This window comes from Tamandua tetradactyla, chromosome 9 (assembly GCF_023851605.1).
Source record: "Tamandua tetradactyla isolate mTamTet1 chromosome 9, mTamTet1.pri, whole genome shotgun sequence".
Taxonomy (NCBI): Eukaryota; Metazoa; Chordata; class Mammalia; order Pilosa; family Myrmecophagidae; genus Tamandua; species Tamandua tetradactyla.
The window spans coordinates 86781387-86801353 of NC_135335.1; the positions used below are offsets into that span (position 1 = coordinate 86781387).

Here is a 19967-nt window from a genome sequence, read left to right on the forward strand (position 1 = left end):
CAGCAGTAGGAATCTGTCTATCTGCTCATTTATTCTAATGAACAATATTTATTTAATATTTACTCTTTGCCAGTGGTATGTTAAGATGCAAAGATAAATAAGATTCCAGGAGTATGTTAGTGATGTAAAGATAAATAAGACTGCAGCCCCTAGCTTTAAGGACTACAGAGGCTAATATGGAAGACAAAACATTTCAATAGGATAAGTGTTATATTCTTGTTATTTTTTTAATGATAGGAAAAGATTGTATCTATAAATTAAAAATGTAAATAAAAACCCTGCTTACAATATTTAGAGCTACCCTCAACAAACTTACACCATCTTTGGCTGATGCAATCACTAATTGTAATATAATTTTGATTATATACAAAAGTCATATGGCATACATTCATTATGATATGAATCTATTTAGGAATGCCTTTTTAGTTATGTTACCCTTTATTTTAAAAGTTCTTGTGTGTCTTGTGAGAGTTACTTACCTAAGTATAAGTAGTGTGTTCCCTAATTATTTAAAATTACCAGTTCATCGTTTCTAAACTTTTATAATTCTGAGTTGAGAATTGTCAATTTTGTATCATTCAAGGGTCCCAAGAGGAATACAGAGGACTCCTAATTTGGCACTTTCAATTTAGGATAATTTGAGGAGGAGTTATTTACAAAGAGACCACTTATAAATGTAGAGGTAAAATAGCACCAAAACTGTTAACTAATAGCTGTGGAGTTGTTACCACCCCTACACCCAAAAGAACAAGAGTAGAGAGTCTCTAAAACTAGTAGTATAAAGTTATAGAGTAGGCTGCCTTGAGCGAAGTAGTAGCCTTTGGGTCAGAGGACATAGCCAGCCTGAGAAGACCTTGCAAGGAAGGAGTCAGGGATATAAATAAGTACCCTGACCTCACTCTCCTTCTCTTTGATCTTCTGACAGGGCACCCCACTGGCTGAACCCAAACAGAGGCCAGAGGGCATGGGAGACTGTTGATGTAGTCCATACAGGTCAGCCTCCTGGGGCAGAGAGCATGGTTGAGAAGGGTCAATAGTATATATAAAGTAATAAAGACAAGATATCTATTGTGTCTTCACATCCTAGTCAGAACTCTAATTTTAATCCCTATTCTCTTTCATTCAGGGTTTACTTAAGGTTTGTAGAGGCCTCTTAGCTTGTTAAGCTTGTTTATATTGTTTGTGTATCCAGAAGTTTTATTTAAAAATTAGGCTTACTATTTTGAATTATTTCTCTTTACCTAACTATATTTTTGTTTGGTTTGTTTTGGTTTTTCAGGTGATGATGATGAAATTCCTCAGGAACTGCTCTTAGGAAAACATCAGCTTAATGAACTTGGCAGTGAATCTGCTAAAATTAAAGCAATGGGTATAATGGATAAGGTATCTCACTAAAGTAAAATTTTTAAGTTTTCTTAATATCTAACATTTAAAATTAGCCTAAAGTTTGAGTCTCCATTAAAAAGTTTATATAAAGTAAATAATAATGAAAAGAAAAGTAATGATTGCTTCTGAGAGTCTACCTGAATTATTTCTTTTAAAAAAAAAAACTTGAAAAAAGGAATATTCTGACTCAAATTGTTCTAAAGAGAAACCATCTTATTGCACTGAAAGAGCTATGGACCTGCATTTTCAAAGCACCGAAATTTTATCAAAAGTCTCGGTAGTTTTAATCTATTGTGAAATCATCTGAAGCACTATTCAGAGAAATTTACTTCTACATTCTAGTATGAATAATCAAACTGAACGTTAATATCCATTTCTCTGTTGATCTTCCATTTGGCTCTTCTGACTGAATTGGTTGAGTATCCTAGCTGCATATGCTAGTAGACCCATATTAAGAGTCCAAAAGGAGAACTATTCAAGAGATTATGGGTAGTGGTTACTTTTGGGCAGAACCTCCAAATGGGCTAAGTTTTTAAAATAGATAAAGTACCATTTGTAAGAAAGGAAAGAGAGGAGATACTTTAAAAAATAGAAGGAAAGAGATTTCTACTCATATAAAAGCAATGTTCATTCATATTTGTAACTTTCATCATACATAATTTCATGCTTCTGTTATTAAAAGTGTACTATCTTGGATTTTAAGAAAAACACTGAAATAACATCGTGACAAAGCCCTGTTATGATTAAATCAACAGGTGAAATCTTTAGTGTATTTGTGCGTATATATATTCATTGTCACTACCACAAGAGCCAGGAGCCAAGCATGAAAGCAAACTCAGTCTTACCTAGCTTTATGGTAAGAGTTGAGTTAGTAATGTGCATCTGTGTTTGCTCTTTTTTCTTTCAGAAACAGGTGATCATTTCTCTACTTCTCTAATTCAGATTTGAGTAGAGGATCTAATTTGGCAAATTTTCTTTTTCCACTCTTCAGGAGAGTGGTAATGTTATATGTTCCACAGCCTAAAATAGATAATTGTGCAAAATATTTCTTGGGTAGTTACATCCCTTTCATTTCTCCTTTTATCAGTGATTGATTAAAGTATTTATGTTGCCGTTTTAGCTTTCAACTGACAAAACTGTGAAAGTCCTAAATATCTTGGAGAAGAATATTCAAGATGGGTCAAAGCTTTCTACTTTGTTAAATCATGTAAGTTTAGAATCCGTGTTGTTAATTTTACCCTTATTTTTTCATTGAGAACTTTGTTTTTTGGAAAAAATTCCACATTTCATTAATTGGAGCTTTGTACCACCGATTAACTAGTTACAATCATTAGCATTGCTTCTAAAGGTACACTTTTAGTAATAAAAAATTAATGTTACACATGGTCAATTCTCAATTTTACCATTAAGTAAGAATAATGACAGATATAAGTATATTCAATTTAAAGGATTGCTCTTTAATCCTAGCTTATATTATTTTTTTGTAAACATATGAATGTATTTAAAATGGTCTTTCATTTGTGAAATGGTTACATGTAGTATTGCCTTTCTCCTGACCTCTAGAGAAATAAATATTTAGAAACCTTATGCTGATTTCTTAATTTGACCTCAAGCATTAATCTTTATATGCTATTTGTAACCTAGCTACAAGGGTTGTTGAAAGGAATGAATGAATTATTATAAATCATATGTATATTCAAATTGATATTGATATCACTATCATTAATAAATGCAAACATTAACACTTAATAGGCATTTAGTATGAGAGAACTGAATTTGGGAAAGTTTTGCATTAATGCAGTTTTTTATTTTTAAAAGCCTGATACAAAGATAATGTTTATTGTAGAAAATCCCCAGAATGGAAAAATACAAAAAAAGTCCATATCTTCATCCAACTATAACCACTAGTAACTGTTTTGATATGTATACTTCCAATCTCATATATACAGATAATATATATTTATTACATATACTGGGTTTTATTTTATCTCATGAGAGAAAGTATAGACAATGTTCTTAATGTTTATAGAAGCCACAGGATAGCTAGGACACCCACCTGTAGAACAATAATTTCAGGTGGTAGTTCTCTGGATTATTTAAGTAATCCATATTTTTCCAATGTACCACTTTTTAACTAGATTTCCTGTTATAGAAACAAATGGCTTAGACCTGTAGTAGCAGTCTACTCCCTCTTTAGTCTACAAGTTTTCCTTAAAACACTTTAGTAAGAAATTGTGATAATCAGTCATCCAGAATTTCGATGTCTGAGACATTGACTGACTCAGTCTTAATGAAGTGATTTTCATACCCAAAAACTTTAGCACTGTTCAATGTGTGTTGCAGGTAGTGTTAATGTTTGGCATGATTCATGAACCTCCTTAATGACTCTTCAAAATAGCAATTTTAGGTCAAAGACAGACTACTTTACTTTTTATAATTTTAAAATAGGCATAGAAGTATTAAAATGAAAGGAAGCTAAAGTGTGAGTGAAAAAGTGATCTATTTTTTTAGGCATTACTGCTTAAAAAGTCCTCTTTACATATATTGTACTTTTATTGGTCAACCCAGTTGCTCCTTTTCTCAGCGTATAAGTTTTGATTACTATGCTAATGAAAGTATTTTTAGAATTTGAAGTTGATTTTTCATAACTAAGGGTGTGATAGAAGGATTTTCATTTCAAAAAGTAAAATTAAAACCACTCCTTCCCAATTGTAATACCAAGTTACTGATGTGCGAATTAAATGTGATCTTCTGTCAGTTGCTGAATTATCTATTTTAGAAAATACATATTTTCAGTAGTTTGCATAATCATCACTTTTTAATCTCAGTTTCAAAAATACTATGTTAAAAAAACAGTGTTAGGAATGATTGAGTCAATAACATTTTATCACTTCTTTTAAAGGCTCTGTACTTTGTTGTTAATTTTCGTTTGGTCTCACGGCAGCAAGCAGAATATATTGTTTTCTGACTATCATAGTGTTTACACCACAAAAACAGTATTATTTATGTACAACTGTAGTCTTAAGCTAAAATCTTAGATTTGAATGAAATAGACAGTAGATAAAGATAATTATAACTTTGTCAGTAGAGTGTCATCTAAAGATGATTATAACTTTGTCGGTAGAGTGTCATCTAGTGGTGAAAATAGAAAGTAGAGTAGTATTTGAAAACAGAAACAAAAATCTTACTTAAAGTACTGTCATCATTGATACTTCAGTATTGATATCCTTAAAGAATATACACACATCACAACTCTTAACATGTTTTTCACCAATGAAAATCAAATGCATCATTTTTTTTCTATTTTGAACCTCTGAATACGTTTATTTCCATTGTATTAACAATATGCTATTTTACAGAATAATGATACTGAAGAAGAAGAAAGGTTATGGAGAGATCTTATTATGGAGAGAGTTACAAAATCAGCAGATGCCTGTCTTACGACTATCAACATTATGACATCTCCTAACATGCCAAAAGCTGTATATATTGAGGATGTAATTGAAAGAGTTATACAGTACACCAAATTTCATTTGCAGAATACACTTTATCCTCAGTACGATCCTGTTTACAGATTGGATCCTCATGGGGGTTAGTTCGCCCTATTATCTTATTAGTTTTTCTTTTTATAATATAAAAACTTTAAGTAATAACATTTTCCCTGTTGCATGAGTCAAAAATACCATGTCTTAAAAGAAGCAGAATTACCATTTCACATGAATTGTAATAAGCTTTGATTTTGATTTTGGATTTGACTAGACTACAAAATTCTTATTTGGTCTACTACTTGTTCAATTATAAAATCTTTTGCAACTCCTTATGCACAATAGAAGTAATTTCTAGTAGTCATGGAAAATCTCAGATAATATCATCTTCTGGTTCCATTTTATCACTTTTCCCTAATTTTACCCCAAATAGTAGTTATCTGCAAAATGGATTCCTTATATTCTTAGCCTTTATAAATGAGCAAAGAAATAGATAATGTATACAGTTAGGGGAAGGGCAAATTTAACTTCATGGATAATTACATTTGATCACAAACTGTTTCATAGTAATTAATTTAAAAGGAAATATAATTTTAATCCTGCTCCAACAGAAAAAATAGAAATAAAAGTAAAATAATATTTTAGATACAAGATTTTAATAGCCACTGAAATATGATGTTGATTATCTATTATAGGGATGTTTAACTTTCTAATTAAATAACCCTGAAGAATAATTTTCTCTTCTAGTAAATAACTGACTTTATTTGACAGTTTGTAGTTTTATGTAAACAAAAAAAGTATGTTCTCAATTCAGAAAACAGTTTTAGTACTGTTGACTAAAAATTATTTGTCAATATTTTCCCTGTTTTGAATTTTTTTCATTTCAGGAGGTTTATTGAGTTCAAAGGCAAAACGGGCCAAATGTTCTACTCATAAGCAGAGAGTAATAGTGATGCTTTATAACAAAGTTTGTGATATTGTTAGCAGCTTATCAGAATTGCTAGAGATACAACTTCTTACAGACACAACAATTCTTCAGGTAAGTTTTTCAGAAACATTTTTAGACTAAACAGTTTAACAGTAGAGGTTCTGATTGAGTCCAGTATAATCTTGTTCAGTAAAAGACTGTTAACTTTTCCAATTCAAAGAACGCTCTACTAAATTGAAGAAATGAAAGTTCAGGGAAGTTTAAAAAATAAACATTTTGGCCAAAAGACAGATGAATTGAGTATAAATTCCAAACTTTAAATTATTTGGAGGATAAGTTACCATTTGTTTTACAATGTGTTAGAATATCTTTTATCTAGTATAGCAAAATGTTTTTTGGGATTTTTATATTCCTGTGACATTATCAGTCCAAAATGTGGAGATTAGGGGAATGGCAGCTGTGAAGGAAGGTACTAATGTGCTAATAATGTGCCTGACAGTGAAGGGAAACAGAGAAAGGACGAGATGTTGATTAGATGAAGGAAAAGGAAAAGCTCTTTTGGTGTTTTCTCATGAGTTTATGAATGTGTTGAAATTTAATGAGGTAGAATGTTACTGAACTCAACTAAATAAATGTATGAATTACTCTTAAATGTTACTGAACTCAACTAAATAAATGTATGAATTACTCTCTCTTTTTTTTATTTTTTATTTTTTTTGTAGGTATCATCAATGGGAATAACACCATTTTTTGTGGAAAATGTCAGTGAACTTCAGTTGTGTGCCATTAAGTTAGTCACTGCAGTAAGTTTGCTTTTCATCAATTTATATTCTTATTTATCCCCCAAATAAAATAGAATTGGCATGATTTAATCCACTGTTTCAAACATTAATGAAAATTCAAGTTTTCCAGTAAACTTATTTCAACATAAGGACTATTTTAGTGTGTTTTAGATTTTATGGATTGAGAACTAATTTTTCAGTTTCATGAATTTGTTGGACAGTTCTCTTTTTATCAAAATTTAAAAGTGCTTGTAAATACTAAAAAATATTTCAGTTAGTAATACCTTGGTATATACAATAAAATCATAATGGTTTAAAATCATTTAAATCTTGTTTTACTTTCAGTCACCCCTAAATGAAACAAGTACACCCTTTTGACTTCTATAAGTATGTTATAATTAATGATAGAACAATTGAGCAAATTGTTTGATTACCATTGAAGATGTTAAAGACATTAATTCTAAATGCCAAATAGTATTTTTATCACTTTTTATTAGTATTAAGACTAGTGTCATTTTTGTTTTGTTTTTAGTTAATTATAATGAGCTTAATTTGGAATCTTGTAATTACTAAACAGGTATTCTCAAGATATGAAAAACACAGACAGTTAATTCTGGAAGAAATTTTTACTTCACTTGCAAGATTACCAACCAGCAAGAGGAGTTTACGGAATTTCAGGTAACTTAGAAGTCAAATGTAATGTGGAACTCCACTATATTATAGCCATCATACATTTGTTCTTCATCATTTTTGTGTAATTTGTTTTAATGAGCAAGTAAGAAAGAGAGAAAACATCCAAAATAGCATGAAGACTAGCTTAGATGTATGAAATAACTTGGCGTATTCAGGAGGCTTAGAGATGGTCCAGTGGTTCTAATATGTAAAATGTGTAATAGGGTTTCTCAGTCTCGTGCTACTGACATTTTGAGCTGGATTACACTTTGTTATGGAGAGATATACTGTGTGTTGTAGGATACGTAGCAGCAACTCTGACTTCTACCCACCAGGTGCCAATAGAAACATTCCACCTTCCAGTTGTGACAACCAAAATTATCTCCAGACACTGACAAATGTTGCTGGGGGGTGAAATCATTCCTAGTTGAGAACCACTGGTCTATATGGGAATAGCAATTTAGCAGTGGTTGAGATGAGTTGTGGAAAGTTCAAAGAGAATTTTGTAAGCCATACTAAGGAATTCGGACTTGATCGTTGGACAATGGGAAGCTGTTAAATAATATTTCAAGAGAAAGTTGAAAAATTACTCTAATGGCCGTATAGAGAACAGATATCAGAATGAAATGCTTTTAAATCACAAAGTAGACTATCTAGAGGATATTATCAGCTACTGTAGTCAGCATTATCTTTTTCATTGTGGATGTTTATCATCGTAATATCCCTGACTGATAAATGGTTTGACTTGGTGTGTAGCAGTGTTTTAACTTACTTCAAAAGCTGTCTTCTCTAAAATAGTAATTTTATCTTAATTTTTTTGAATAATTGTATATTAATATTAAACCTGAAGAAAAACTATCAGCATATAAAAGAATTCTTACATTTCTAAAATATCTATAGAACAAAATAGTTAGAAATAGTATTTCGTAACTGTGCCCCTGACCTCATACTTTAGCACTGATGAGAGCTTTGTAACATTTTAAAATTAGAATATGAATACCAGAATTTGTGGGCGTTTAGAAACCTTGAAGACTTTACCAATGTTTAAATAAATTATTTTAAGAAATATTTCTTCATTTTATTTTCAGTATAAATTCATTATCTGTAGTGCCTATAAAATATAGACATTTCTATTAAATACGGTGTTTTTCCTTATACTTATTTTAATTACCTGAGTGTGCATTCACATTTACTTGATATTTTTTCTAATTAAAAATAATTAGACATAGGGAACCATTATAAGCACTAAAGATCGTGTCTATACTTCTGGTAAATAAAAATACTGAAAAATATAGATTACAGGTATTATGTAAAATGAAATTATCTTCGCACTCTGTATGATATAAATTTTTTCTTTTCCATAACAGGTTAAACAGTAGTGATATGGATGGAGAGCCTATGTATATTCAGATGGTTACAGCACTGGTTTTACAACTTATTCAGTGTGTAGTGCACTTACCGTCATCGGAGAAAGATGCTAATTCAGAAGAGGATTCAAATAAAAAGGTAAGTAAAACTTTTAAAAGTTTTACTATTTTGTACTTTTAGGGAAGGAAGCACCTATATTCTTCCTCATTCTTATAAAATTGAAGTTCCTAAGTAGGTTTAATGCCTAGAATTTAAGTTCCTTAAGAATGTTACACTGGAGTTCGGATTCTCTTACATCTCCCAATCATGAAACATAAGTCACTTGAATCTTTCTGAGCGTGTTTCCTCGACTATAAAATGTTATACCTGAATGCTTCTCTTATCAGGTTGTTCAACACAAATGAAATATGGAATGTGAAAGCCAATAGTATTATATGTAATATCAATATATAGCATACGATTATGATATATGTAGTTTGGAATTCATGTAAAAAATGCATTTATGCCATCATGACAGATAGCTTACAGCTAATATCAGCTTTTTTCCATAAAGATTATAATTTTCCCAAATTCCATACTTGTACATAAACAAAAATTCAAGAGAAATAGTAATTTTACTTCCTTATATATTGTTAATTTTACAAAAATACTGCAAAAATAGTACAAAGAATTCCTATTTACTCTTATTCGAAATTCCCCAAATATTAATGTCTTATGTAAACACAGCCTATTGATCAAGAATCAGAATTAACTTTGATTCAATACTATTTAATCTACAGATCTTATTTGATTTTTGCCAGTTGACCCCCAGTGTTCTTTATTTTTCTGGATGCATCTAGGAACCCACACTGCATTTAGTAGTCGTCTTCTTAGTCTCCTTTAAGCTGAATCAGTTCCTCAGTCTTTTTCCTTTTTTTCTTTTCCCAGTCATTCTTTTTTCTCTCTGCCTCTCTCTCTCTTTAAGAGAAATTATAAGTTTACAGAAAAATCAGGCAGAAAACAAAGAGTTCCCATCCTCACCTTATGCATTCAGTTTTTCCTTTTATTAACACTTTGCATCAGTGTTGTGGCTTTATTAAAATTGATGAGACAATACTATTATAATTATACTATTAAATAGTTCATAGTTTCACACTGTAATGTACAATCATATGTCTTGGTAATATTTTTTTTTTTTTACATTTTTCCTGGTTACATATATACAATATAAAATTTCTCCTTCAAACACATTCACTTACATAATTCAGCGGTGTTATGTTCACAATATTGTGCTATCATTACCACCATCCATTACCAATTTTTTTCCATTATTTCAAACAGAAACTGTGTACCAACTAGGGATTAGCTCCCCATTCCCTACCCCTGCCTTGGCTCCTAGTAACCTATATTCTAGTATTTGACTCTGAATTTGTTTATTCTAATTATTTCAGTATTAGTGAGATTTTACAATGTTTATCCTTTTGTATCTGGCTTATTTCTGTCAGTATAATGTCTTCAAAGCTGACCTGTGTTGTCACATATGTCAGAACTTTCTTTTTACAGCTGAATAACAACTCTTGGGTTACTTCCATCTTTTGACAATTGTAAATAATGCCACTATGAACATCAGTGTGAAAATATTTGTTCATATCCCTGCTGTCAGTTCTTTGGGGCATATACCTAAAAGGGGGTTGCCAGATCATACGATAATTCTATATGTAAATTTCTGAGGAACTGCCACTGTTTTCTACAATGGTGGCACCATTTTACATTCCCACCAACAATGTAAGAGAGTTCCTGTTTCTATACATCCTCTACAACCCTTATTACATCGCAGTTTTCTGAAAGTAGTCGTTTTAGTGGGTATGAAATGTTATTTCATTGTTTTTGTTTGTTAGTTTTTTATTTTCTGTGAAATATATACAGAAAAGTGATAAATTTCAAAGTTCAATTTAACAAGTAGTTATAGAGCAAATTTCAAAGTATGGTATGGGTTACAGTTCCACAGTTTCAGGAATTTCCTTCTGACTGTTCTAATACACTAGACACTAGAAGAAAATATCTATATAATGATTCAGTAGTGATAATCATTTGTTAAATCCTAACTTCTCTGTTACACTCCTCCCTCTTATTTGATCTTTCTCCCACTGTGGTTTTGATTTACATTTCACTAATGTCTAATGATGTTGAACATCTTTTCATGTATTTATTGGCCATTGCTATTTCTTCTTTAAAGAAATGTCCAGTCAACACTTTTACCCATTTTTAAATTGAGTTGTTTGTCTTTTTGTTGTTGAGTTATAAGATTTCTGTATATATTCTGAATATTAAAGCTTTATTGGCTATATGGTTTCCAGATATTTTTTCCCATTGAGTAGGATGTCTTTTTACTTTCACGAGGAGGTTTTTGATGCACAAACATTTTAATTTTGGTGAATTCCAGTATTTATTTTTTCTTTTATTGCCCATGCTTTGGGTGTACAGTCTTAAGAAACCATTCCTAACAAAAAGTCCTGAGATGCCTCCCTATGTTTTCTTCTAGGAGTTTAATCATTTTAGTTATTATATTTAGGTTTTTTTTTATCTATTTTGAGTTCATTTTTGTACATTATGTTAGGTAAGAGTCCACCTTCATTCTTTTGCATTTAGATATCTAGTTTTCCCAGCACTGCATTGTTTGTTGAAGAGTCTAGTCTTTCCCTGTTCAGTATTCTTGACACCCTTGTCAAAAATCGGTCTGCCAAAGAAGGGAGGGTTTATGTCTGAACTCTTAATTCTATTCCATTAGACCTTATGAGTGTCATTGTGTCAAAACCATGCTGTTGATTCATGTAGCTTTGTAATAGATTTTAAAATCAGAAAGTATGGATCATCTAACTTTGTTCTTCTTTCCCAAGATTGTTTTTATTAAAATAAGTTTGATGATAGGCTTTTCCATTTCTGCAAAGAAGTTGTTGGAATTTTTACTGACATGTATTGAATCTATAATTTTCTGTGGGTAAAATTGACATTTTTAACAATATTTAGTCTTCGAATACATGAAATATCCTTTCATTTATTTAGGTCTTTCATTTCTTTTGAAAATATTTTGTACTTTTCTTGGTTTTAAGTCCTTTACAGCCTTAGTTAAATTTATTCCTAAATAATTTAATTTATTAGTTGCTATTATAATGGTGTTTTTCTTATTTCCTTTTCATATTCTTCATTACTAGTGTTTAGAAACAGTACTCATTTTTGCGTTAAGATCTTGTACTCCAGCATTATAATGAATTCATTTATTAGCTCTAGTAACTTCCTTGTGAATTTTCTTTTTATAAAATTGTGTCATCTGGAAATAGGGAAAGTTTTACTTCTTTCTTTCCAATTTGATTTCTTTTTCTCACCACTTTGCTATGTTTTTTCCTTCTTTCTGCTTCCTTGTGTTTAGTTTGATCTTATTTTTCTAGAGTCTCCATTTCTGAGATTAGGCCGCTATTTTAAGATCTTTCTCCTTTTTTTTTTTTTTTTTTTTTTTTTTAGTGTAAGCATTAAATTTCCCTCTTAGGACTGTCTTTGCTGCATCCTCAAAGTTTGGGTGTGAGTTTGCATTTTCATTTGCTTCGAGATACTTCCTTATTTTCCTTGTGATTTCTCCTTTTGTTGAGAATGTGTTTAATTTCCACGTTATTTGTGAATTTTCCATTTTCTCCCTCTGTTACTGATTTCTAGTTTCATCCCATAGTGATCTGAAAAGAATCACTGTATGATTGCAGTATTTTTTAATTCATCAAGACTTGTTTTGTGATCCAGCGTATGGTCTATCCTGGAGATCAATCCATGGGCACTTGAGGAGAATGCATTTTCTGTTGTTGGGTGAAGTGTTCTATGTATGTCTGTTAGGTCTAGTTCGTTTAGAGTATCACTAAAGTCTTATTGAAACAATAAGGAAACAGAAGACTTTCATTGACTCTTTGTACTCATTTCATTGACTCAGCATCACTCTGTCTAGATGTTCTATCCACTGTTGAAAGTGGTCTAATAAATTCTTTTGTTAGAGATTAATAGAACTGTCTATTTCTGCCTTCAAATCTGTCAGTATTTGCTTCCCATATTTCAGGGCTCTGCCTTTAGGTGTAACTAAATTTACAAACGTTATATGTCTTCTTGTTGAATTGGCCCCTTTGTCCGTATATAATCCATTTGAACTCTCTTAGCCACTGGTCCGTCCATGCCAGGACCAGGCTTAACCCTGAGAGTCATGCCCCCCCATTGTCAGGGAGATTTTTACCCCTGTGTGTCATGTTCTTCGTATGAGGGAGGCTCATAATTTTCCTTGCAATGTTGGGCTTAGAGAGAGAGAGGCTGCATCTGAGCAGAGAGGTTTCCTGTAAGCAACTTTTAGGCATTATTATAGGTAGTCTTAGCTTCTCCACTACAGAAATAAGTTTCATAAGGGCAGGCTTCAAAATTAAGGCATTGGGCTATTTTCCTGGGACTTTCTAGTGTTTAAGAGAATACCAGGAGTTTCCAAGAAGGGAAAATTTAATATTTCTATATCTCCAGTCCCTCAAGGGACTCTACCAATGTTTTTAATTATCAGCCCACCATATTCTTAGATGTCTCCAGGTATTACATTAAGCTGTACAGAATTACCAGATTTCATTCCCGTCTGGGTACCATGTGTTTGGATTGTTTAAATGACTGTCCAGACAAGTTGATTAGATTGTGTGTTACAGAAAATTTACCCTCTAGACACAATAAACCTCTCTACCTTTGGTCTCTTACAGTAGTTGAAGCTCTAGAGTACATATACTACTATCTTTTGCTCTGTATTCTGATTTACCTTAGCCCTAACCAGATCAACTTCATTTTTATCTCTAATTGAAGCCTGATCTCTTTTTCTGTTACTTTAACTGTTTTTGCATGTAATAGTCGTGACTTTGAGAGCTTCAGAACTCCAGCACTGAATCTTAGATGTCACAGAGGTACTCAGAGTTTCAGGGAAATAACAGCTTATACACATAGAGCTCAATGTCTCAGAAACTAGAAATACACTTATAATTTCAGACTAAGTATGGCTGCTATAAGAGCTCACAATCTAGATTCCAATTTTCTTATAAATATTTTCTGATAGAGACCATAGCGTATTTGTTCTTTTGTTTCTGGCTTATTTTGCACGACACATTGTCTCCAAGGCTCATTCAGTTTGTTGCATCTCTCATGGCATCATTCCTTTTTTGTAGCTGCACAGTATTCTATCATATATAAATATATCACAATGTACCTTTCAACTTCACTTCATTGTAACCTTTGGCCTCCTACATCCATTCGGCATCATGGATAAAGTTCAAAATAAATCATGACTTACAGTGTCCTCTCTTGGTTGTACGCTCAGCATCACTCTCAATTTTAGACAGGTTTCACTGGTCCAAAGAGACAGAGAACTGATAAATACAACATTACCACTTATCAAATCAAAACCTCCCCTAATTTCTTGTCCCTCCCCCACAATTGTTTACCTCTGAAATTGCTGTGGTACTGTTTCTATCTTCTAACTATACGCCATAGCTCGCAATATTACTTTTCCCTTATACCCCTCTTTCATTGACTTTTTGTACAAGAGCAAACGTTTGAAAGAGTTTATGCAAGAACTTTATAATTGTAGAGTTAATTGATGGATACATGGCACTATACATCCCCTTTCATCATATTCATCTTCAATATGGGAATGTTTCTCATAATCCCCCTAATTAGCTACCATCACATTTAAGTTGAACCTCATTGGGTAATTTTTCCCCAGAATCTAGCTTCTGTGTACCGTACCTGTATTCTACAGTGCAAACCTCTGAGATTACCTTTACCAGAGTTATAACAGTGAAATTGTACAATATCTATCCTTTTGTATCTGGCTTATTTCACTCAGCGTATGTCCTCAGGGTACATCCATGTTGTCACATGCTTTAGTATCTCATTTTGTCTTACTGCTGCATAATATTCCATCGTATGTATATACCACGTTTTGTTTATCCACTCATCTGTGATAGGCACTTGGATTGTTTCCATCTTCTGGCAATTGTGAAAAGTGCTGCTAGGAACATTGATGTGCCAGTGTCTGTTTGTGTCACTACTTTCTACTCTTCTGGGTTTATACTGAGTTTGGTATTGCCAGGTCATAGGGCAACTTGATACTTAGTTTTCTAAGCACACTGCACATTTTAATATTTTAAAGTGTTAACTCTGGGATTTAGTCCCTGAGCTGTCTGTTCCTTAAGTTTGTATCCAGCTATGATACAACGAGGGAAACAAATCAAAGCAAAAAAAAAAAACAGCCTTTCACCGTTTTTGCAAATTGATCTACATTGGCTGGTACTCTCCTTCAAAGTTTAGCTCTGCTGTCACTGGGATCAGCCTGAGGTGAAAGTGAAGTGCAGTGACCTCTCCTTTCTTGGTTGAGCTTGACCTTTGTCCTAGATTTGTGCTTGCTTGTGGCCTTAGGAATTCACATGCCCCCTTTACTCGCTTTTAAATAGACTTTTTCCCCCTTTTCGGGTGCACTGTTGTATGACTGAAAGCAGGTAATACTGTCCCAGAGCCACATTTATTGACTTAATTGTTTCTTAGACTGCTATAGATGTCTGTAAGCTACTTCTGCCTTCAGGGCAAGTTCTGGCATGGTGAGTCCGAGGCAAAACTTTTGTTTCAGTTTTTCAGTCTACCCTATAGGTTGGTACCAACAAAAAGGCATCATGGTATATACATAGGGATTACTCTGCTCCTTCCTGATTGAGGGCCTAGAACCCAGAATGGGAACACAGACTGGCTCCACACTGCCCTGGGATGGGATGGGTGATGGGCCAACAAGAGTGCCACAAGCTTTTACTTTTTAAAGGTGTTTATTTTGATACTCTTCTGATTACTGCAACCCCTTATCCGTTTTCCCCCATTCCTTTAAGAGTTGTTCAAAGATTCTGTTGGGGAATGGCACCTTGCTTTTAATACACATATCTCATACCGTATTCTTTTTTATTTGAGTCAAACGCATCAAATAACTGTATCTCAACCTCAAGTAATAGTTTCTCTAGATACTCCTTAGAAGCAGAGTAGTTAGACCATAGTGTATTATATACATTTTCGGCTTTACTGCAATTTGTCAGTTAATTTCTACTTTGTGTTCCCACTATCATTTTTCCTAGTGTGGAAGAACTCGGTGTGAATAACTGCCAGTGTGAGACACTTTAATATACCCGAGGTTATTAGTGAGCTTGAGTCTTCCTATGTTTATTTATCTTTGGCATTTCTACAACTCTGAATTGCCTATTTACATCCTAGTCTTGAAATTTATAATAAAGGAGTTGAATTTTCTTTTGTTGTTATATTCCAGTATCTTAAAGGGGCCTGCAGTATTTTTTTTTCTAAAATCTCTTGTAATTTGAATTGATTTCATCTTGCTGTGATTTGGATTGGGATAAGCAACTATTGCTATTACATTTACTAACTCTTTTACCAATTTGTTACTCTTTTGCTTATTTGCTAAATATAAATGAATTCTAATTTTTTGTTGTTTTTGTAAAATCTTGAAGTATGTTTAGTATGCTAATTGTGGCTGATTTATATATATAAATGATAATTTAAGCATTTTAATATTTAAACTTATTACCCTTATTTAGTAATAGCATGGGCTTATGACTGAGCTGACTTCTTGGTGATTTCTTCCTCTGATATCTCTATAATTTCATTTTTCTCATTCTAGGTCGATCAGGATGTTGTCATTACCAACTCTTATGAAACAGCCATGCGAACAGCCCAAAACTTCCTCTCCATATTCCTTAAAAAGTTAGTAAAAATAACATAAATCTGTTTGTACTTTCCACAGCATAGAAAATAGTTCATTCAAGAGAATGTTTAATCCAGATTTATATATAAAATATATAAAATGATTTATATATAAAATCATATATTTATTTTATATATAAAATGCTTTATATATAGCATTAAAAGTTAATTTAAATGTATATATACATTACTAGAAGACAACATAATGAGGATTCACAGATGATGAAATTCTTTTAAAATGTGTAAGGAAATACGACCATTGCATCTCTATTTTGCATGTGCATAATTGTATGCAATACTGTCAGTACCTTGTGGAAATTTTTCAAATATGTGAGTTTTGGTGCTTTCATTTCATTAAATAAGATAACCCATAACCTGAACCTTGAAGTATTTGTCTCCCTGGCCCTTAATTTCCTTTGTTTAAAAATGGGGCAATTGGCATATTAAAAATTTTCTCTTTAGTAACGTATGTGGTGAAAGATTACATAGCCGCCATGTTAATGTTTTAAAGAGAAAAACAGTGGTCATTTTTAAAATTTTGTTTTACTTAGAAGAAAGTATTGTTGCTATTAGTTAATAAAATCCCTACAGTGGGGGAAAAATAAAGTTTGAGAAAAAAATTCATTTTAAACTAAATTTTATTTCATGGATTCTCCTATACCTTATTACTAAATATATATAGAATAAACTTAGTAACAAAATTTCAGTCACGTTCGGGCACATGTCACCTAAATTCACAGCCTTTTCATTATTTATCTTTGAACAGATGTGGTAGTAAGCAAGGTGAAGAAGATTACAGACCACTATTTGAAAATTTTGTTCAAGACCTTCTTTCAACAGTCAATAAACCTGAATGGCCAGCTGCTGAACTACTCCTTAGTTTGTTAGGGAGATTGTTGGTAAGAGTATAGCATTTAAAGATTATTACATTACTAGAAGACAACATAATGAGGATGTACTCTGATTCACAGATGATGAAATTCTTTTAAAATGTGTAAGGAAATATGACCATTGCATCTCTATTTTGCATGTGCATAATTGTATGCAATACTGTCAGTACCTTATGGAAATTTTTCAAATATGTGAGTTTTGGTGCTTTTGTTTCGTTAAATAAGATAAGAAAACAATGCTTGGAAGAGTTGTATTGCTAATTAAAAGTATTTCTTAACTTTGAGTCACAAATTGTTAGTTATTCATTTCAAATCATGAAACCAAATTGTGAACTATTTGTCATCTTTAAGAATATTTCTAAAAATATATGGTACTTTATAGTCCATTATATAACACAATATGGAAATGCACAAAAATATTGTCATTTATTTTATATTTATGTTATGTTTACACATGAAAAATAAAGCTTTTGAGAGCTTACGTTTTGTGAAGTAGAAAATATATTAAACTATTCTAAAATCAAGATAGAGTTTCATGAGTATCAGAATTCCAGCTTAAGAAATTCTTAGTCATGTCCTTTTTAAACAAATAAAGAATCCAACCTACGTATAAAGAAAATCAACTCTGTTGGTCATAAGAAGGTGTAGTCTATAATTTTTTTGTAATTTGTATGATAAATTGCTATTAAAACATGAATGATTTAAATTCATAGCAAACCTACTTTATTTTGATGCTTAGGTTCATCAATTCAGTAACAAGTCAACAGAGATGGCTTTAAGAGTAGCGTCTCTTGATTACCTTGGAACTGTTGCTGCAAGACTCAGGAAAGATGCAGTTACAAGCAAAATGGATCAAGGGTCTATAGAACGAATTTTAAAACAGGTATTCAGACAAAGGATTAAAATTTATGTACTTTCTTAACATATTCTTATCTTAATGTTACATTTCATTTTGCAGATTCACAAAAAGATTTATACTTCTAAAAAGTAACCTGTTAATTTAAAAGCCCCAAAGAAGAAGATCCAAGAGTGAATTATAAAAGTCTAAGAGAAACCTTTAAGTGATTTATATAAATCTTTTTTTGTGTGTGAAAGGCTTTATGAATGTATATGCTATTTCACATCTAGTTTTATGCTGATTTTATTTAAATCTTTAGTTTACCAAAGTGATAATTTAGCACACCCAATTAGATTGTTCTATACCTCTGAATCTGTGTCTTTTTATTTGGGGGAGGGGTAAGGAGGGCTTCTTTTCCTTTCATTATATTAGAAAGTTAGGGAAAAAAGTGTTTTATTGCTTCATTTTTTTTTTCAAAATGTGGATGATGTGGCAGTAATACAAAAAATTCTTAAGAAAATTGATGGAGAACTATCTCTAATTCCATCATTTTTATCTCTTCTTTTCATTTTCTTTCTATTCCTTTTTATTTTGAAATAATAGCAAACTTACGAAAAGTTAGAACAATAGTACAAAGAATTCTCATCAATATGTCACCCATATTCCTCAATGTTGACAATTTACAGTTGCTTTAAAAATATACATATGTATTTGCATAAATTTTTTTTCCTGAACGATTTGAAGTTAAGTTGCAGATATAATACCCCATTACCCAAGAATTCTCCTGTGCATTGATTATCAAAGTGTGATTTCCCTAGACAAGCAGTACCAGCATCAGCATCACCTGGGAACTTATTAGAAATACAAATTCTGAGGGCCCTGCACAGGACTGTGGAATCAGAAACTTTGGAGGTGGGAACCAGCAGTCTGTGTTTTAACAAGCCTTTTAGGTGGTTCTAATACATTGTGTAAATTAACCACCATTGCATAGTCTATATTTTCTACAAACAAGAGTTCTTACTTATGTACCCATAGTACAACTACCAAAATCAAGAAATTACCATTAATACAGTACTACCTGTCCTATTTAATAGACTAAAATCCGATGTTATTGTTATTTATTGCCCAAATTATCCATTTTACCTCCCAGAGACTCTTCAGACTGGTTTTTGTGTTCTTTTGCTATATTCTCATCATTCTTTTATTCTAAAAGCACTTTTATTGAGATAAATTCACGTACCATACAATCCATCTAAACAGTACAGTGTTTTCTAGTATATTCAGAGTTGTTCATTCATCTCCAATTCTAGGATGTTTTCACCCTGAAGAGGGTTCACTGTGCTCTATAGTCCCATATTTCATCCTGTGACTTTCCTTCTATTGACTTACATGGCTCTAAACTTTGCTTTTCAGCACAGTAATACCCACATATCATTGCTGTTAATTATGCTATAATGAGCTACCATCTTCTCTATCCATTTCTGAACATTTACAATCAACCTTATTACATATTCTGCACGAATAAAGCATCAACTCTCCATTCTCTGCACTCATTCTATCTTTTGGTGACCTATGTTTTAGATATTAATACCATGAATTTACTAGTTATATTTTCATATTAGTGAATTCATACAAGATTTGTCCTTTAGTGTCTGATTTATTTCACTCAACACGATGTCCTCAAAGTTCATCCATACAGTCACATACGTCATGACTTCATTTCTTACCACATTTTGTTTATCCATTCATTGATTGATGGACACCTGGATTGTTTCCTTCTTTGGGAACAGTAAATAATGCCGCTTTGAACATTGGTGTGTAAATGTC

At 32.0% G+C, this 19967-nt stretch overlaps 1 protein-coding gene across 8 annotated transcripts in view; it reads left to right on the forward strand.

Moving 5' to 3' along the window:
- NIPBL (NIPBL cohesin loading factor) overlaps nt 1–19967 on the forward strand; it is a 230179-nt gene that overhangs the window by 166099 nt on the left and 44113 nt on the right. For all 8 annotated transcript variants that reach the window (XM_077116990.1, XM_077116994.1, XM_077116996.1 and 5 more), the window contains 10 exons: nt 1280–1383; nt 2507–2593; nt 4746–4977; nt 5759–5910; nt 6522–6602; nt 7159–7259; nt 8621–8759; nt 16330–16412; nt 17179–17311; nt 18042–18185. In XM_077116990.1, the coding sequence (XP_076973105.1) occupies nt 1280–1383; nt 2507–2593; nt 4746–4977; nt 5759–5910; nt 6522–6602; nt 7159–7259; nt 8621–8759; nt 16330–16412; nt 17179–17311; nt 18042–18185 (1256 nt within the window). The remainder of the gene's footprint in view (nt 1–1279; nt 1384–2506; nt 2594–4745; nt 4978–5758; nt 5911–6521; nt 6603–7158; nt 7260–8620; nt 8760–16329; nt 16413–17178; nt 17312–18041; nt 18186–19967) is intronic.